We start from the raw sequence: 19,977 nt of genomic DNA on the forward strand, positions 1-19,977 counted from the left end.
CTAACTGCTTCTTTTCATCTGTTGTTTAGCCAGGATGGCCTTTTTTGGCCATCTTACTGTGCTGTTTTGTTTTTACATTCGGGATACACATATAGGTAGGGCCTCTTACTATGGTGTTTTTAAAAGGTTTCCATGCAGCTTGCGGGCATTCCACAGTGTGCAGGGTCCCATCCCACACACCACCCTGTGCAGACTCTCCCACACACACCAGGGCTATCCAGTCTCCAGCCATACTCAGACCTACACCAGTTAGGCTTGGTTGAGGTGGAACCAGTCACCTCCCTCAAGGGAACAGTCAGCGGGCCGGGCACTGCCCCCCCTGACATCCTGCTCTGCTCACATGCGCACTCCCGGCGTGGCTCCTTTCAGCTCCATCACTTTAGAAGGCATTTGCTGCCTGGCTGACTGTGTGTTCTCCCACAAAGACCAGCGCAGGCAGTCCACACTGGGGCCATGGTAGGAGCTGGGCCAGTCCTAGGCGGCTGTAGCGGGACCCCACCGCCCTGGGAACATGTTCAACACTGGAGTTACTGTCGGGGCTAGCCTGACTCAGGAGAGGCTCACCCTGTCGCTACAGCTCGGGCCCAGGACTCAGGTCCATCACAGCTCCCTGGGTGACCATGGGCAAGTCCCCTAGTCGCTCTGGCACAGACCCGCAAAGGCATTTAGCCATTGATCTCCCTGAGAGGTAGGTGCCTAAATGCCCACGAGGGCCTGCGCCTCTGTTCCCATCTGTGCAATGGGGATCCGAGCCCTGTGGATAAACCTATCACTGGCAGGGGGTGCTCAGCCGCTATGGGGGTGGAGCCACAGACATACCCAAAACAGGCAGAGACCTGGACTTCACCACAGCGTGGCTTGATGGAGCGACACTGCTCAGGGCTGTGGAACGTTCACACTCCGAGAGAGGCAGTGCAGCTGCCTAGGCCTCGGTGTAAACAAAGCTCAGTCGTGGGACGAGCTCTTCTGGCGACCTGGCGACAGCCCCTCGAGGGGGTGGGTTTACCAAAGCCCTGTGGCTGCTGTCGCACTCAGAGCACCTCTAAATGCCAAGGCCCCAGGAGGAGGCACCTCAAGGGAGCCTCTGTGCCAGCTCCTTGGCATGTGAGTGACTCCCTTGCCCCAAGAGGTGTTTGGTCCCTGCCTTGGCTGGCACTGCCATGCCCTCACAGCCTCCACTGGGCAGCACTCCGACAATGCTCCTCGCTGCCCCGGAGTCACTTGTTCGACAGCATTTCCCGCACTGGGTCAATGCCTGAGCCAAGAGCTGCCTGCTAGCGCAATGGGAGGGAGGGAGGGAGGATGGGGTAGCTGGACACATCTGTGCCATGCATGCAGGACCCACAGGAACCCCACAGACAGAAGGGATGAGCCTGTGGATGAACCTTCTGGGCTGGTACTTACCCAGGCTGACAATCTCCCACAACAGCACCCCAAACGACCACCTGAAAGAGACGCAGCCCATGGGTGTCCAGCAGTACCTCCCTCCCAGCCCAGCTCGTGGGACTTGGCACGTCTGTCGGTCTGTCTGGCTGTCGGTGGGGCTCATCCCAGGACAGGACTGGGAGGGGGCTGGAACTGCCCCAGGGACAGGAGCTCTGGGGGTGGGCACTGGAAATGGGGACAGGCTCTTCAGAGCTAGCACTGTGTCTGAGCAAGACCAGCACAATGCGGCCCCTGTAACAAATAGGAATCCATGGCTCTGAGCGCAGAGCGCCTGGGGCTGCGAGGGGAGATGGGATGGAGGCTAGGAACAAGGCACTGGGAAGGTGGAGCAGCAGGAGCCCCTCCTGTGTCAACAGGGAGGGGTCAGCTCACCCCACATCAGGGGCAGGAGCCCCACCTGTGTTGGCCGGGGACTAATCCCCACGTACAATATGTACCCCGCAGCCCTGGGGCAGGACTCACACATCACTCTTGGTGGTGTACACACTGTAGTTCAGGGACTCGATGGCCATCCAGCGAACTGGCAGGCGGCCCTGGAGGAAAAGACACACTATAATGAGCAGAGTAGAGGGGAAATGCCCACCCCCATGGCCAGGGAAAGAGAGACACTGGGGAGTGGGGTAGGAAACAGCCACTCCCAACCCAATCGGGGAGGGAGATCCAGGCTAGGGTACAGGTGTCCCCCACCAAGTGGGGAGAGTGGGGCTAGGGAACAGCTGCCCCGATCCAGCCATCCAGGCAGCGGGAACCACGGTGCAGATGGGACTCGTGCCCTTGCTGTGGGACAGGAGGAATCTTGCACTAGCCAGAGGGGCGATTCCAGCAATTCGAGTTGCTGGGTTAGAGCATTGCACTGAGACCTGCCAAGGGCTCAGTGGAGATCTCCTCACTCTGGACTCACCATGGTCTTCTTCACGTACACCTCCTCCCCTCGAGAGAGGCCAAAGTCGGCGATCTTGGAGGCCAGGTTCTCCCCCACCAGAATGTTCCTGGCTGCCAGGTCCCTGTGAATGAACTGAGACGGCCATGGTGAGTGAGGGCTGGGTCTGCGTGGCCCCTCCTGCAGACAAGCTGCAGGCCCCAGCTCTGTCACAGCCTCCTGTTATTCCCAGCCCCGGGACCCCCGCTCTGCTGCACAGGGGACACCCTAAGACGCAGAAGAGGGATGAGGTTTGGCGTGAGGTGGGTGGGGAATCGACACAGCATTCACTGTCCGGGACTCTGCGGCTGGGAACGCGGAGATGCCAGCAGGCCTGGCCTACGCACTTTGGAGATGCCGAGGGACAAAGCTGTTCTGTTCAGGTACAGCCGTCATCCCTGGGCACGTTTGGGCACCTGCTGCTGCTCCCAAGGAAGCTGAGGCTGCAGTGACGCCTCATCAGCTGCCCTGGATCCTGGGGAGTCTCCCCTGCGCCAGCTGGCGGGCAGAGGGCAGGCAGCCGAGCTGCGTGGCAGGGAGGAGAAAAGGAGCCTGGACTCAGCGGTGGTCACTGCTGTGTCTTGGAAGGGCTGGGCTTGGCGGCAGCCCTTAGAAGAGGAGACCAGGGGCCTCTTACACCCACGTCATCGGGCAGCTGAGTTTGGGAGGACGCTTCAGTGGGGCTTAGGGAGGGCCTCCCCGCCTCCCTCTGCTGCCCCGCTGTGGGTCAGAGCAGAGACGGCACCTGGCCACCCCGCAGCCCTGTGTCCAGATGGGGGCAGGCTGCAGGCAAGAGCAGGAGCAGGCAGCGCCAGGCGCCAGCTCCCCCATTCCCGCCCCCCACCTACAGACACATCGCAGCCAATCAGAAGGCAGATGGCTGGGAGAGATGCACACTCATTGGCTAGTTTTTCCCCAGCTCTGTGTTCCTGGTGGCAGAAAGTGCGGTGCTGGGGCTAGTGGTGACGCTGCCTCGCGCCAGGCAGGCTGTGCTGCCACCTTGCTGGTGGCCGTGGCTGGTGTGTCTCAGGAAGATCCTGGAGCCATAAGCCTCAGCTCCTGGTTCTACTGGCACCCCTCGCACATGCATGTGCACACGCACTCCATGGAGCCTGGTGGTGCTCACTGCTGCTGGCTGTGGCAGAGCTTCGCACACGCTCAGCTGGGCTGTGCGCAGAGAAAGCAGGGCCGGGGAGTGCACACACCTGCTTCTCGCTGAGATACTGCATTCCCTTGGCCACGTCGGACGCAAACTGGAGGAGTTGCTGGGAAGTGAGGGTCGATGCCGTCCCATGCTCCTTCGCGAAAGCTGGGTCAGTCTCCAGGACTCTGCTTTTGCGGAGGAAGTCCAGCAGGTTCCCATAGGGGGCATACTCAATGGCAATGTACAGGTAGCCTGCGGGATGCAGGACGGAGACAGAGCCTTCAGTGTCCTGCCACGGGCAGGGTGGCAGGGCTTGGCTCACAGCAGAGAAGGGAGCAGCAGAGCAGGTCTGGGGAGAAGGGCAGGGACCCCAGGAAGAGCAGGGAAAAGAGACGGGCCCAGCACAGCAAAGCGGGGGCAGCACCCACCTTTGTTCTCGCAGGCCCCCAGCAGGTTGATGATGTTGGGGTGGTGCCCCAGTTTGCACAGCACCTCCAGTTCCCCTGCAAAGTCCCGGTGGTCGTTCTCCGAGGCAAATTCTGAAAGCAAACCAGGATCAGACGCTGCAGGGCCAGGCCCAAGACACCCTCCCATTCGCCCCCAGCCCTCTGCAGTCCCACTCCGTCCTTTCTCCTCAGCCCTACAGTGCCCCCGCCTCGCCTCAGACAAGGGGCAGCTCCGATCGGAAAACCAGGCGTAGGGCACCACTCCCCCTTCCCCCAGGCTCAAATCACCGGCCCCAGGCCCCTTCCCCAAGGTGCCCTCCAAACTTCCAGCACTGCCAGCCCCCAGTGCTTCCTGCTGGGTGCAAACCTCCAGCACCCCCCTGCCAGGTGCCCTCCCGGTCGGGAGCACCACGACCCCACCCCTTCCTCCCCCCAGCATCCAAGCTACTCCCGTTCAGACCGTTTGGGGACACGCCTTGGGCACTCTTGGATTTGGACATGGGTCCCATGGAGCCCAGGGGTGCATGCCGTCAGGCAGCCCCAGGAGAAGGCTTTAGTGTGAGCTCAGTGGCTGCCCAGTATCTCAGCTGCTCGAGGCTGAGTCTGTCCCGATATCTGGAGCAAACTCCAGCGTGGCCCTAGGGCCCAGCTTAAGGTGCAGGGATCCTCAGTCAGCCCTCTGGTTTCCCTGCGGGTGGGTACATGGTTATTAGTCCCCTTGCCTCCCTCCCTCCCATCCCCCCATGCAGCGCTCACCTTTCAGCATCTTGATGGCTGCGTTCATTTTCAGGCCGTCCTTTTTGATCATTGCCCTAATGACCTGCCCGAAGTTCCCCTCCCCGATCATATCCTCAAATTTGATGTCCTCCCACTCCAGGATGGGGTAGCTGAGGGGCTCAGGCTGGGGCTTTGGCCGGCGAGTCAGGGTCAGGGTCCCGGAGTTGAACTGCAGGATGGTCTCTTCCCCCTGACAAACGGTGAAGTTAAAGGTTTCTGGCATCCCCTCTGGCCCACCAGAGGAACCCAGCCCTGCTGTCTGAGCAGGGCCGGGGGCGGGGTCGAGGCATTCTTTGCCCTGCCCAAGGGGCGTTAGGATTAGAGATTATGGGTCATGACCCAGATCAGGCTGGGACATGGAGAGTCAGGGAGCCTGGGTACGGGCCAAGGATGGGGTCTGCTGGGGCAGGGGCAGAGGCAGTGGCAGTGTTACTCACCGAGCCAGACTGGTAGGTGAAGGTACGGCGCCGGTGAAAGAAATTCTTCTTGATCAGGAAAAGTGCCAAGAGAGCACAAAGAATGGTGAGGCAGGTGACGGACACCGAGCCGACGATGGCCAGGAGCAGCTGCTGGTCTAGTCCTGAGGGCGGCACATCCTGGCTTTCCAGGCTGGGCACCTGGCTCAAGACGCCTGCAGGGAGGGAGGGGGACAGAGAACTTGTTCATGGCTGTGCCCAGCTCAGCAGATGCTGCCGCTCAAGCCCAGCGTAGCCCTTTTCACTGCTCCATGCGCTGCGAAGGCCCCTCTCTTCCTTGGCTGAGGAAGGCACCGCAGCCCAGTAGCAAGTGCCATGCAGCTGACCCGGGGCTCTCCGGGCTCTGCAGCTCACCTGCCCCAGGCAGCACACTGCACGACTCCAGCCAGAACAGCACCTGGCCCGGGCCTGAGGGATGCAGCTTATTTGCACCTACACAGACACAGATTGGCACAAGCGCTGCATGCTCCTCATGGTGCAGATGTGCTGGAAAGGGCATTTACCGCACCTGCAGTCTCTGCCATTCCCTGCCCCCAGTCCCATTGATCTGTTATTTCCTCCCGTCTCTTTTCTCCAACCATTTTCCTCTCCCGCCTTGCTCTTTGGCACCATCAGTTTCTCTCTCGTGCTCATTTCCGCTCTGCCCTGCCTCCCTTCCCCTGCACCAGAGACAACCTTCCACCTCATGGAGCATTGCTGTTTCCAGACACCAGAGCTGTGCGGCAGGGAGCAGCTCCAGTCGGTTCGCAGCTGATATGGTGGGTGTGTGTGTCACAAACCAGTGCTGGTTACGCTCTGGGGCACTTCACGTCACCCACTAACTGGCCTCTCTGCAGGGCTGGACACAGCCAAGATTCCAGAGGAGCCTCCCAAGCTGCCTGTGCCTGGGAATGCCCACCGGTGCGGGGCTTCCCGGGAAACATGGCCCTGTGCACGGCCTGGATGCACCTGCGAGGCCTCCTGCTGGGGTGGGGCTCCGGGAAGCAGTCGGCAGAGCTGCCGGGATGGATGATGACTGCATGCCCCACTCAGTTCAGCTCTTTCCTGGTGTGTCTCTGAATCATCCCACTCACCGTCCCCCAGAGTCTCCGCTTGCACAGGCTCACTCCACTCCCCAGGTACGTGGGAGTTGGCTCGGACACGGAACTGGTACCACGTGCTGGCATTCAGCCCCCAGATGATCTTCGTGGTCTCCCCTCCGCTGTCTGTGTCGACCCATTGCGGCTCACTGGAGCCACCCAGCTGCTGCAGCTCTACAATGTACTTAGTGATGGCCCCGTTGGGATACTCAGGGGTCTGCCAGCTGAGTTTGATGGCGGTGTCAGCGAGGGGCTCTGCGGAGAGAGACCTGGGGGAGGAGGGGCCTGGGACAAGGAGAGGAGGGAAAAATCAGCACCACAGATAACCTCTTCAGCGTGGGAGGCACCAGGGCCCGGCTGAGCCCAGCACTCACTCTCAGCCGCAGGCAAAGGGGTGTGCATGCCAGGGACACGTGTGCGTGTGGGAGAGGGGTGACTAGGCAATGGGCCACAACAGAATAAACACTGCAGGAAGAGCAGTGTGATCGCCCCACAGGCAGGTTCCCCTGTGAGCTCTGGCGAAGAAGGGAAGGGTCTGAGCAGGAAGAGAAAGGAGGTGCAGTGGGAGCCTGGACTCCCATATGACTTGTTACCTCGGAGGTTAGGGGACAGAGCAGCCTGAGGGTGCCCCGCTGGGATGCTGGGACATGCCAAGGCCACATTTAAAAACACACACACGGACACACACACACACAGATACATGTTGGTCTGCGGCGTGAAGGGGTGTGATCCCTGACCAACGTAGCTGGGCCAGGGAAAGCCTCTAGCATAGACACAATTATTCTGGCAAAATTGCACCTTTACCAGTAGAGCCTGTTTCAGCCAGAGGAGCTGGAATAAGCCATGTTGGCAGGAGTGCAGCGTTGCTGGGCTGAGCTGTGTCCGTGCTCACAGCACTACTAGAAGAACAAGATTGGCAAAGCACTCCTAGTGTAGACGCAGCCTCAGCCTCATCTTCCTGGCCTCCGCACTAAATGGCAGGGCTCCTTCGGGCACTGGCAACGCTTTGCAGACACTCCTGGCTTGCAGTGCAGGGCTGAGCCCTCAGGCAGCTGGATGCCATGTGCAGAAACAGCTACAGAAAATAGGGTGTGGGGGCATCAGTGGGATAGGGAGAGCAGGGCATGTTTCCTACTCCTATTAGGGTGAGCAATGGCCACCTTCCTGGGTCAGCACCAACACAAAAGTAGTTAGAAGGGACAGAGGCGGAGGCAAGGTCTGGTGGGAGCTGACCAGTGCCTCCCTTTACCCCATCCGTAGGATGGACAGGACCCACGATTTCCTCAACGGCAGGTCATTTTCTAAATTTACTTTGAATTTCTTTCCCCAGCACCACAGAAAGAGAGGAGATAGCAGACTGGGTCAGACCTGAGATCTGTCGAGCCCACTCTCCTCTCTCTGACCATAGCCAGCCCAGATGCATCAGCCAGGCACATGTGGGGTAGTGTGTCCTCCATGAAGGTCTCATCCTGCTCCCTAATGGTCAGAGATTGGCTTAAGCCCCAAAGCAGGGCTTTATTTCCCTTCCAAAACCTTTTTACAGATTAACTGTGATACCTGTGCATATTCTTGCTAACCATATAAATGTCCAATCCCTCTTTGAATCTTCCTAAATTCTTGGGCTCAATCTCATGCAGAGCTCCACAGTCTAATTACAGTATTCCAAAGGGACGCAGAATTTTGTTACTGGCAGCTCCAGGGACACTGGTCTTGGCAGCAGGAGGGTTAACCTCTCCAAAGCGCAGTTAGCTGAAGAGGGAGCAGTATCCCCACTTCTGCACATGCTCTGGGGACAACTCGCTGCCATTTATTTTAAGTGAGGGGACTTGTAGAAAAGTTCCTTCTCCAAACAATAGGGAAAGTCAATGCCCCAAAGACAAACTGCATCAGTCCTGCTTGGTACTTAAAGTACCTACGTGGGGAACAATATTTAAGTATGGGCTCTCCAGTCTAGCAGAGAAAGGTCTATCATGATCCAACGGCTGGAAGTTGAAGCTAGACAAATTCGGACTGGAAACAAGGTGTGAATTTGTCATGGTGAGAGTAATGAAGCATTGGAACAATTTACCAGGAGTCACAATGGATTTTTCAGCACTGACCATTTTTAACTCAGGGTTGGCTGTTTTCTAGCAGTGTTATCTGGGGGCAGGTCTCTGGCCTGTGCTGTACAGGGGGTCAGACTAGATGGTCTCTTCTGCCCGTGGGACCTATGGGTTGATGGGGTAACTTCAAGGAGGTTGGCGCACTGGCACCAGGGAGGTATGAGCTTCTTGTGTCTGCAAAGAATCAAACTGGGGATTGTCAGGGCTGTCATCTTAGTGCTATCAAACGACACAAGGCTAAGGAACCGCAGCAATTTTATCCACAAGTTACTGGCTTGGTGCAGCAACCATCAGGTGAAATTCCCTGGCCTGTGCTATCCGTCATTTCACAGAGTCCAAGAACCATTGAGCTAGAAGGGATCGCAAGGGTCATCTGGGCTAACCCCTGCCCGGACGAGGATTTGTCTTAGAGTAGCAATCAGGGATGGCGGCCATGCTGTTCTAGGTGCTGTACATGCAGAGGGCAGGCAGCAGCCATAGAACGGGATTGTGCAGCAGGAAGCACTTTGTGCCAAACAATTTTGGAAGAAAGAAAAGGCGACAATGCTTCCCTCCTCAGGAAATCGGCCTGTGGGAGGCATAGCTGCAGGGCAGAGTGACATATGCAGCTGAACTGCAAGAGGTGCTGGATAGTATTTGTATGACTAATTACACTGGCGAGACTCTAAGGTTGGTCTGCCTGAGAACTTACATCAGCACAGCTACACCCCTCGGGTGTGAGAACCTAACCCGTCAACCTAGCTACCGCCTCTGGGGGAGGTGATGGAGAACGCCTGCACTGGCGTAGGCAGTGCCTACCCTGAAGTGTTGTGGCAGTGCCACTGGAGCAGGTTAAGTGCAGACAGCCCCAGGACAGAGGAATGAGCCTCAAGCTGATCACTGCGAGGGCCAGGAAAGCGTTCCCCTCCCCATGTCGTTCGGAGCTATTGCCTTGAGCACAACTGTATGACTAGCCAGGTGCATCGTGGGTGGTTTGCCTCTCTCTGAGGCATCAGGAATTGGCCACTGTCACTGACGTAAACAGGCAAAGAGCCCGATGGACCAGCAGTCTGACCTGGGGTGGCAAATTCTAGGGGCCGGATCTCCGTTGACTTCAATGGGACTAGGCTAATCCACTCCTGCTGAGGAGCTGGCCCACGTCCCTTTGATCCTGGCAGGGCAGGGCAGGGCAGGGCAGGGCAGCAGCAGGTGCAGGCTGGGCACTTGATTACCTACCTTTGCTGTTGATCATGACTGTGTAGAGGTCGGATGGAGGGCCCAGGCTTGTGCAATGGTAGACAAACACTTCCAGGCCATACTCCTTGTTGAACTGCAGGCTAGGGATGCGGGCAGAGTGCACAAGCATGGAGGTTATGTTAATCTCACGCACAAGCACTTTTGCGGAGTCCAAGAGCCGTACAACAAACCCATTTGCTGGCTCATAATTATCTGGTACATTCCAGTTAACGTGAAGCGTGTTCTTCCCCTCTACGGACCAGCCTTCGATCACAGGCTTGGCTGTGGGTTCTGTTAAAGAGTGAGGCAATATCTTTTACTGGACCAACTTCTGTGAAAAACAGACAGCAAATTCACCGTGGGCCAATCCTCTCCCTCCTCCCGAAGGAATGCAGGGCCTCAGGCTGCTGCTCCAGGCTCCTGGGCGTGGCAGAGCCCTTTGCTTGTATCAGTCCCTCATCCTGAGGGGGAGGATAGCAATGGGTGATGGGAACTCCCCAGCAAATTCAGACTGGACCCAGTGTGGGCCAGGACTCTCAGTGCAGCTGGAACAGAGCAGTTCCAACGTTGATCAAATCAGAGAAATTCAAAGAAAACTGGGGTTGGGCTAGGATGACCTGGACTGGACAGGGTTAAATATCGTTGGGGTGATTCCGAAGAGGGTGAATGACATGAGATTCTTGGAACAAATGGCTAGTTGTGAATTAAACCACGTGTGCAGGTCCCAGTACAAGGGGCCTGGACCCCTGCCTGGGGATTCTAGGTGCTGGTGCCGTGTCAATCAGTGACTCCCAGCTCTCGTCCTGGCGGCTTTTGGGGAGGGAGGGAGGGGACCAGGCGCACTCACTCTCTAGTATTTCGTTTGTGGTATTGCTTCCTGAATGCTGTCCCTTCCTGTGCCCTGTCCCTGCCAGGCACTTACTTTGACACTCTGTCACCATGACCGCCTGTGGCCCCATGGCACCTTCCCCTCTGTCACCAGGGCGAGCCAGCTGCACCTTGACCAGGTAGGCGGTGGCCGGCCGGAGGTTCATGAGCGTGATGTTTTCACTGTTGTCAACTGTTGAGCACAGAGGATCATGTTAAACCAAAGCCGTGTGACCTGAGGCCTTGCGCTGCCTGGCCACGTTCTGTCCTGCAGCACGGCTCCTCCTTGGGGGCCCATCTTGGCCTGGGCACTGCCAGCAGGATGCCCCTGGTTGACCCAGCGCCTCCTTCCTCCTGAAAGCTCCCTAGGCCCAGATGCTAGCAATGTGCAACATGGACATTTGGCCGCACTGACCAGCTGGGAACAAACATCTTAGCCCCATCCCATCGCTGCCCGCTAGTCAGCCTGCCCCCTGTGCTTCTCCAGTTAGACATTCCCACTGGGACTCCGGATTTCTCCTGGTGCTACAGGAACACACTGTTTGGCAGTCAGTGCTTGGAGAGTCCCATGCCCAGCGACCTTGGTGCGAGAGCTAAGAGCAGAATCTGGCTCTGCACCATTCCTAGCCCTAGAAACATGAGGCATTTCACTGAGCAGCACATTTGATCCTGGGCATCCTGCCAGTCCTCCTGCTCGGGCAGCCATGCCCTATCCTGTGTCCCAGGAAAACCCTCGCGGCAGTCTTGGCCTTGCAGAGATCGCACACGATCCCTGCAGCGTCACACACTCTGCTGTCTCCGAAAGGGCCTGCAGAGATTCCCTGTGATGTGTCTGAGTGTGGAGAAGGCAGAGTGGATTGGAGCTGGAAACAGGGGAGAGGATCTCCTGGCAGTACTAAGGAAAACTGCAAGGGTGGGGTGAGGGGAGAACTGCATAAGCTACGCAAAGCCCCCCCCACCCTATCCCTCCCTGGTTAGGGTTTGAGCTTCTGGAGCACGGATCCTTGGCCCGTGATCAGCCAGGCACCTTGGCAGTGGGGTCTGAGCTGTCATAATGCGACATCACCTGTCAGTCTCTAAGCAGCAATGGTTCTGCTGGTTCTAACCCAGCCTGGGAGAGTCTCCACAGGCTTTACTGACCTGCTAACTCAGCAGTGGCAGCAGCTGGCTGCATCATATGCAGCTGGCTCAGGCCGCCCTTTGGTAGGAGTTTCTTTGTGGTAAAGTCAGTTGTGGCCAGATCTGAGCAGGACACCAAACCCGGAGCAGTGGCAAATACAGGGGGGAGCTCAGTCCTGCAGGCCGTGACGGAAGAGCAGAGCGGTCGCCCCTCTGACTTCGATCCTGCCCCAGGCGTCCCTAGCAAGCAGACTCTCTTACCCACGATGGATGACCAAGGCGAGGGGCTGTCCTTGGGCTTGTAGAGCAGTTTGATGGAGGCGATTGGTCCATCACCAGAGAAACCATCCACCGGGGACACCACAAGCTGCCGGCTCTGCTTGGCCAGCAGCCGCGGGGCACTCAGTGGCACTGGGGGGACTGTAGGCAAAGAACAGAACCAACATGAATAAACCCAACCAACCATGAAGGAAGAAGGAACGAGCATTCTGGGAACATCTGCCCGCATGCTAGGCTGGTATTAATCCTTTCCTTTGGCAGAGAGTCTAGGGGGAGCCCATCCCAGAGTCTCTGTCACCAGCACTGCGCCGGGACATGCCCTCATCTCGCTGGCGGAAAGGCTAACGAGGCTCCTGCACTCAGGCAGTGCCAGCTGGGTGCATGTGCAGAATCTGTTCCACCTGGAGAAGGTGAGCTTAAAACGGTGCAGTCTGTTACTGCAGGTGGGGACTTGCCAAGAGGAGAGGCTGCTGGGGCCTGCCCGTGATTGGGAACGAGGAGACACTCAAGCAAGGAACCTTCCTGATCCTGCGGGACCGTGGTTACATGATGGGACACAAGCTGAAGAAGAGGAGCCTAAAAAGATGATGCTTGCTCCTGCAAGAGGAGGGAACATTACCTGGGAGGAGAGGCTGCGAGGCACTGCCAGTGAGCTCCGTATCAGGGGAGCCCAGCCCGGCGTAGTGGCTGTCCTTTCCTTTTCCACCCCCTTGGCTGGGGGCACACAGACACTGCAGGCCTGCCCTGCACGGCTGCTCTCTGCTACTAACCAGAGGTGAGAATGCCGCCAGGGACTTGAGGCAATTGGACTGACAAGGGATTCCAGGAGTGAACTGAACTCCTGCTGGGAACAGTGAGATGGCCCAAGAGTGGCTGGGCTCCCACAGGGGGCCAAGGGCAAGAGACAGTAAGATGCAGTGGCCAAGCCCAGGCTGCGTTCTTGTAACTGAGACAACACAATAGCCACTGGGCCATGCTGATTGCACCAGAGACACAGGGCGGTCCTGGACCTTCCCTGTGCTGAGCCCAGACCCACGGAGCCTGCCCTGGCCTGTGGGGGAGATGGAAGTCTCCAGGCAGTGTAGTCGGTGGAGACTCAACCTCTCCCTAGTTGCTCTGAACACCCCAGCGTCTCCCTCCCGGCTCCCTGTGCCTCTCACCTTTGACATTGACTCTGACTCTCCTGTTGTCCTGTCCCCCGCTGGTGGAAACTCGGCACTCCCAGAGGCCCGTGTCAGCCGCAGTAAGCGTCGGCACCAGGAACTCAAAGGTGGTTTTGTCTGTTTCCATGATGGCTTTACTCGACTGTGTGGGAGAGAGAAGCTGTCCTCAGCCCGTTCTAGGGCCATGGGCACCGAGCACAGCCGCAAAGAGAAGGGCAGGAAGAGAGATGACCGGGGCGGGGCAGGGCAGGGGGATGCTGCTACACTCCTGGCCTGAAGCCATGTTTACATTAGATGAGGCTACGCTGGCCTAGGGGTTTGGGGCAAATACCAGCTGTGAGGCTGAGGGAGCTGGCCCGCTGGACCTAGTCAGCCTCGGGGGCAGACTATGCACAGAGCCCTGGCAGGGTGGGGGTGCACAGAGAGCCCTAGCAGGGCAGTGGGGGGCATAGAGATGGAGCCAACAGACTGTGGGGACGTGCCATAGGGAGCCCGGGCAGGATGGGGGCGGGGCCAGGGAGCCCGGGGGCGGGGCCCAGGCAGGACGGGCAGGATGGCAGGGAGGTGGGTACCGTGAGCACTGTCCCGTCAGCCTTGCAGAGCTCGATGCTGTCTCGCACCGGGGGCGGGTTTCCCGTGACGATGCAGCTGATCACAGGCTGGGAGGCCAGGTTGAACTCCAGTTCCGTGTCCAAGTTGATGATCTGGGGAATGCGATCTGGGAACACAGTTAGCAGTGCCTAGTGCATGAGCCCTGCTCCCCGACCTAACCTCTTTCCCCCCCCCGAGTCAGACAGGCTGCTACAGGCAGCCTTGGGGTCATCCATGTCTTCAGGGGCTCTGCCCCTCCCCCCCCCGTGCTCCTGTGGGGTCCTCAAGGCAGCTTTGCAGAGCCACCGTCCCCCTTCACAGGTTCAGAGCCCCTGAAGAAGTGACTGCGCCAGGCTCCGGGTAAAAGTCCCAGCAAGGATGGGCCAATGGGTTTGGTCCTCCTTCTCCGCTGACACCATTTCATCTCTTCCCTCCCAGTTCTCTTCCCTTGCTGGAGGTGAGCAGGAGCCAGCACCTGCCCAGACAGACAGCTCTGCACACCGAGCAAGTGTTCAAGGGCTGTGGTCCGAGATGCCCCTGACAGGGCTGGGCTGCCCGAGCACTGGTGTCTGGTGATCCTGCTCATGGTGCTGCAGCACTGTCTCACTCGCCCCAGGGCCAGGCTGCAAACCAGCCACGCTTTGGTGGCTTTCCAGACTGAGGCACTGTCCCAGTCACTGTTGGCCAGGGCCAGGCTGGGTCAGCACCTCTGCATCCATTGACCTTGTGCAGTTTCTGAGGCAGGCCCATTATTGCTTGGCTCTGGCCCCAGCTTTCCAGGCTGGGAGGTGCGCAGACACTGCGGGGCTGGGACTGGCTGAAGGCCTGGGACAGGAGAGCACAGCTGGCAATGCCTGGCAGTGCTGGGCACGAGGCTGATCAGGGGTATTGTGCCAAGGGCAGCTTTACCAGATTTCTCGCAGCGCTCCCCATGCCACCCTGATGGGCAAACACAACCTCTGAAGCGGTTGCAGGTGCCTCCATTTTGGCAGTGACACTCCAGGGCACAGTCCGCGCCGTAGGATCCAAGAGGGCAGGCTGGAGGAAAGAGTCAGAGTCCACAGTTCAGCACCAGACAACGGCTCAGGATTTTGGCCTCGGGATGGTACAAGGAGCGAGCACAAATAGCAACCTCAGACTCAGATTCCCCAAGGGACTAATGCTGTGTCAGAGCCGGGAGTTGCTGCCCGGAGCTCTCGTGTATTTCAGTCCAGGTGGTGAGGTGTGCTCAGGGGCTTTCCACTGGTAGGCACACCGCACCCATTCTCCTTCAGCCCCACTGTGTCCCCAGTGGTCCAGGAGAACATTATGGGGATGGCCAGGGACATGGGGGATGAGAGGAGATGGGGATGCAGCAGAGAAGATTTGTTTGCTTTTTTCTGCTGCAATCAAAGCTGTGAAGTTCCTGTTCCCAAGGCTCATTGTACGGGTGATGGGCTGGGGCCGGTGCAAGTGCCCGGTTTGCCAGGGGCTGCACGTGGAGACATGAGCAGTTCTTGGCTTCCCCAGAGAAGATGCACCATTGTGCCCCGAATGCTGCACAGCAGGCAGGGGACTCAGCATGAGACAAAAACCACAGCGAAACAGAAGAGCCTAGTGTGTGGATGTGGGGGGAAGGGGCTGTCTTGGCCCCATTGCTACTAAAGAGCAGACCCAGGTCCCCGTGTGCGGTGTCTCCCTTCTGAAATACAAAGGTCAGGCCCACTATGTATAGGAGGAACCCAGACTGGCCGGCTACAGCCAGACATATCCTCTAGCAGGGGGGGAGAGGAAGGCAGGTAATTCCAGCTACTGTACCTATGCTGCACTGTGAGCCACTCCATCCGGACGCACAGGAGCAGCCATATGGATCTGGCAGGCAGAAGCTCAGCCCCTTGCAGCCCTGGTCATTGTTGCACTGTTCCTGGCAGTTACGTCCAAACCTCCCTTCCCTGCAGGCTTCAAAACAAGACAATTCCCTTCATTCGCCTGCCGCTGCCAGCACTGAGCCGCTCATGGCTCACCGTTTCCAAATGGCCTGGCATCGCCCCAGTGAACTGCCACCCCCACAGGCCGGACAAGCCACACAGCCGGACAGGAAGCACTAACAGCTAAACCAATGGTCTTTGGACAGTTCTGGGGAACTGGGGAGGCCCCGAGCCAGAACACTGCTGAAAACAAAAGTCTACTGAGTTCCACAAGACAGAGCAGAATGGTGCCGGCCCTTACAAGTGGGGGACTCCAGCCTCAGTCCCGTGTAACATATAATGGTGTAAAATGCGCGTCAGCAGGGGATGCACAACCACTCACAGGGACAGGACAGTGAGAAACAACTGCTAAGGAGGCCTGAGACACAGCCAGGGGCAGGTTTGACGGCATTAAAGACACGGCTAAGCTAAATGGACCCAGACAAGAAACGGCTTCGGCTACTGCACAGCACAATCTTGCTATCAGCATAAAACTCCAAGATGGAGCAGCCCACGTCAGAGCTGACATTTTGCTGGCACAAGAGATCTCAAATCAGGGGACAGTGAACAGATGATCTATTATGAGAACCCAGTCTGTTGTGCCCAGGCCAGCATGACTACAGTCACAGCTTATAATGACAAAAGGGACCATTGTGATCCTCTTGTCTGACCTCTTGCATAGCACAAGCCAGAAAACGTCCCTGAATTAATTCCTGTTCAAACTAGAGGAAGTTGTAATGTTCAGAAAAAACATCCAGTCTTGATTTAAGAATTTGCAGTGATGGAGAATCCACCAAACTTTTGGTAAATTGTTCTGCTGGTAAATTACCCTCACTGTCAGTAATGCAAATGCATATATGTGTCCAGTATAAACCTGTCCAGCTTCAAACGTCTAGCCACTGGATCTTGTTATCCTTTTGTTAGCTGTACAGCCCTCTATTATCACATTTCTCTTCCTTGTGTAGGTACTTATGACTGTGACCAAGTCACCCACTTCTCTTTGTTAAATAAACAGATTGAGCTCCTTGAGTCTCTGACTGTATGGCACATTTTCTGATCCTTTAATCATTCTCATGGCTCTTCTCTGAACCTTCTCCAGTTTCTCAACATCCTTCCTGAAGTGTGGACACCAGACCGGGACAAAGTATCCAGTAACCGCCTCACTAACGCTGTGCAAAGATGTAAAAATCATCTCCCTACTTGATAATCTCTTGTTAGTACATTCAAGGCTCACATTCACCATCTAAGCTACAGCACTGCAACGGGAGCTCACATTCAGTCACTCTTGCTCTGTCCTGTGGAATCTTCCTCGGCATGCTGGGGAAGGGAGGGAATGGAGAAAGGTTGCCAGGATCCCTTTTCCCAGTGTCAGTGGAAGGCACATTCTGAGTCCCCATCCTTTCTCTAGCACAGCTTTGAAGCCTTGGTGCTGTGACATGTAATACAAACCATGGCTAGAGGACCCCACCTGGCAAATACCAGGCAAACAGCTGAAGCTTTGAGTGACCACTCATTGTGATTTGCACCCTTTCCTCATGGGCCTATGGGGATTGTGTACCTGCCAGGTGAAGAGACAATGAGGTCACTACATCCCATGGGCAGATCCAGCACCTGATCTGAGTAGGGACCCTATGGTCTGCAAAAGCAATCTACACTCAGTCTGGTTGACTCAATGGCAGGATTCCTGCTGTTTTCTCCTCACCACCTCCCAGAATCGCTGGCACAGTCAGAGGGACTTTTCTCAGCTCTAGCAATATACACACTTGGTGCTTCAAAAGGACTAATTTCCCAAAAATGAGAATTATGAATGAAATTGATTGAGAGGAAAAATGTAGACAGAAAAATGTGAATGAAAATTGGGAGTTGTTTAAGAAGAATTTATTAAATGGCCAAAAATACATGATTCCACAATAATGAAAGAGGACAACTTTGGTTAAAAAGACCATTCTGGTTGAGAGGGGAAATGAAGGCAGCAATTAGAAATTTAAAAAAGCAATGTATAACAAATGGAAAAAAAGTCAAGTATATAGCAATCAATGTATATCAGAAGGTATGAAATGTAGATAATTGATAAAGGAAGCTAAAGACATCAGGAAAGCATCCATGGTAGGCAGAGCTAAGACCAATAAAGAAAGAATTTAAGTATATTAGGATATCCTAAAATGAGATAGGCACATAATTGGATGGAGAGGGTAAAACTGTTAATAATAATGCAGAAAAAGCAGAAACACTCAATAAATATTTTTGTTCAGTATTTGAAAAGAAGCAGGATGATGTACTTGTATTTCATGAGGATGATGAAATACTCTCCCATCTATTAGTAACTGAGGAGGATATAAATCAGGAGGCCTGGAAAATTTGCACCACGAATCCTAAGGAAGTTGGCTGAAGAGATCTGTGGCCCACTGATGTTAATTTTTTTTTTAATAAATCTTGGAATACTGGGGAAATTCCAGAAGACAGGAAGAGTGATATGTTGTGCCAATATTCAATATTCAAAATGGGCAAGAAAGATGACCCAGATAATAATAGGCCATTTAGTCTGACATCAATCCCAGTCAATAATGGAAAAGCTGATACAAGATTCAACGGATAAAGAATGGATAGGAAAATAGTTAATGCCAGTGAAGGTGGTTTTAAGGTAAACAGGCTTGTCAAACCAACCTTGTAGGATTGTACGATCATTTTTTGTAAGATTACAAGTTTGGTTGATAAAGGTAACTGTGTGGCTGTAATATATTTCTAAGGCATCATTACTGTACAACATTCTGATTAAGAAACTAGCACAACACAATATCACTAAAGCACATATTAAGAGGATCAAAAACTGGCTGACAGATCACAGAAATGGTTGTCAGTGGGTAAGGATACGATTCTGTCACAGATTCTGTGACTTTCTGGAACCTTTGTGACTTCTGGGGCAGGGCTGGAGCAGCTGTCAGCCCCAGGGCTTCCAGAGCAGTGCTGCTGGAACAGCTGACAAGTGGTCAGCCCCAGGGCTATCTAACAGCTGGCCCACGGCCTGCCCCAGACCTGCCAGAGTGGTGACCAGGGATAGGTGACCAGGGATAGATCAGCCCCCTCGGGGCTGGAGCAGCAGTGGGGCTGGAGCAACTGCAAGCCCCAGCAGCGCTCTCTTTGTCTCCCCCTCCCCCAGAATGCCACTTGGGTGAATTTCTGTTTATTGCCCGTGACCTGTCCCTTACTTTTACCAAAAATACCTGTGACAGAATCTTAACCTTCTCCATGGGGAATCCTCACTGAATGGGGTATTTGCAGTGGGGTTCCCAGGAATCTGCTCTTTCAGGATTGTTAGCAATACCCTGGAAGTAAATCTATACTCACCGTTGCTAAAACAGGCAGAAGACAGAATGATTGGCAGAGGACAAGGCAGCCCTTTTAACAGAGCAATTTTAATCACTTGCTAAGCTCATCCCAGCCAAACAAAATGCTTTTTAATACAGCCATCTGCAAGGCCATACACCCAGGAAGAGGAGTGCAGCCATGCCTACAGAATGGGGACTGTACCCTGGAAAGCAGTGACCCCGAAAAGGCTGCAGGGGTCAGAGTGGACAAACACCTTGTGACAGGCCAACGCTGTGTCCCCATCCTCTGTCCCCCCAGATGCTGCTCAGACTCACTGTCTTTTAGCATTCAGTCTGTATTTCATGCTAACCCTTCCACCCACACTAGTGCAGTGCAATGTCCCTCTGTCTTTCAACCCCTCTTGACTGGGCATAGGAGGAAAGCAATCTCCCTCTCTAAGGGCTCTTTCAGTCCAGGCTCCGCTAGTCCTGTCCTCTCCCTTCTTCCTGGCTTTATCAGCTTAGCCAGCTGAGGGCAAGTTAGTTCAGCATCTCCCCTCTCCTTCTCATTAGCTCATTTCACTAACTGAGGCTCCAGTGCCCATCCCCCTTCCACAAAGAGTCCCAGGCCCATCCTGGCTTGTCCCCATCCCTGCACCATGGTCCCTGTCACATGGCAGAGAAAGGGAGAGGCAGGCTCTGTGCCTCCTACAGCTGGCACAGGGGGAGCCGGGGACTCCAGGCAGCTGGAGGTGGTGGGGTGTTTATTCCCTTGGGGACATCTGCCCCACAACTGCTTACTCCTGCTCAGAATGCACCTCCTTCCAGAGGAGCTGTGTGTGGCAAAGGCCATACCTTTCTCGCAGCGTGTGCCCATGAAACCCGGAGGGCAGATGCACACCCCAACCCGGTCATGACAGACGCCTCCATTCAGGCAGTCAGGACAGTCCTTCACACAGGAGGGGCCCCACTTCTTCGCTGAACACCCTGGAGAGAAAGCAGCGTGGGGCTTAGGACAGTTTCATGGCCCTGGAGCTGCAGCCTTGCCACACGTGCCTGCGGGAGCTCCGGCTGCATGCTCAGTCCACAGCTGAGAAATGAAC

General features: G+C 55.8%; 1 protein-coding gene across 2 annotated transcripts in view; it reads right to left on the bottom strand.

Annotated features, from left to right (window-relative positions):
- The window catches only part of TIE1 (tyrosine kinase with immunoglobulin like and EGF like domains 1), a 66,228-nt gene that overhangs the window by 5,285 nt on the left and 40,966 nt on the right, over nt 1-19,977 (bottom strand). For both annotated transcript variants that reach the window (XM_067567860.1, XM_067567859.1), the window contains exons 5-20: nt 19,730-19,861; nt 15,421-15,561; nt 14,533-14,661; nt 13,605-13,750; nt 13,030-13,174; nt 11,852-12,010; nt 10,527-10,664; nt 9,605-9,895; nt 6,282-6,572; nt 5,170-5,363; nt 4,712-4,922; nt 3,938-4,048; nt 3,571-3,761; nt 2,348-2,461; nt 1,909-1,979; nt 1,405-1,445 (exon numbers count right to left, since the gene is read on the bottom strand). In XM_067567860.1, coding sequence (XP_067423961.1) covers nt 1,405-1,445; nt 1,909-1,979; nt 2,348-2,461; nt 3,571-3,761; nt 3,938-4,048; nt 4,712-4,922; nt 5,170-5,363; nt 6,282-6,572; nt 9,605-9,895; nt 10,527-10,664; nt 11,852-12,010; nt 13,030-13,174; nt 13,605-13,750; nt 14,533-14,661; nt 15,421-15,561; nt 19,730-19,861 — 2,505 coding nt within the window. The remainder of the gene's footprint in view (nt 1-1,404; nt 1,446-1,908; nt 1,980-2,347; nt 2,462-3,570; nt 3,762-3,937; nt 4,049-4,711; nt 4,923-5,169; nt 5,364-6,281; nt 6,573-9,604; nt 9,896-10,526; nt 10,665-11,851; nt 12,011-13,029; nt 13,175-13,604; nt 13,751-14,532; nt 14,662-15,420; nt 15,562-19,729; nt 19,862-19,977) is intronic.

Source organism: Emydura macquarii, unplaced genomic scaffold, assembly GCF_026122565.2.
Source record: "Emydura macquarii macquarii isolate MOO-44397 ecotype Brisbane River unplaced genomic scaffold, CSIRO-AGI_Emac_v2 contig_2805, whole genome shotgun sequence".
NCBI classification, from domain to species: domain Eukaryota; kingdom Metazoa; phylum Chordata; order Testudines; family Chelidae; genus Emydura; species Emydura macquarii.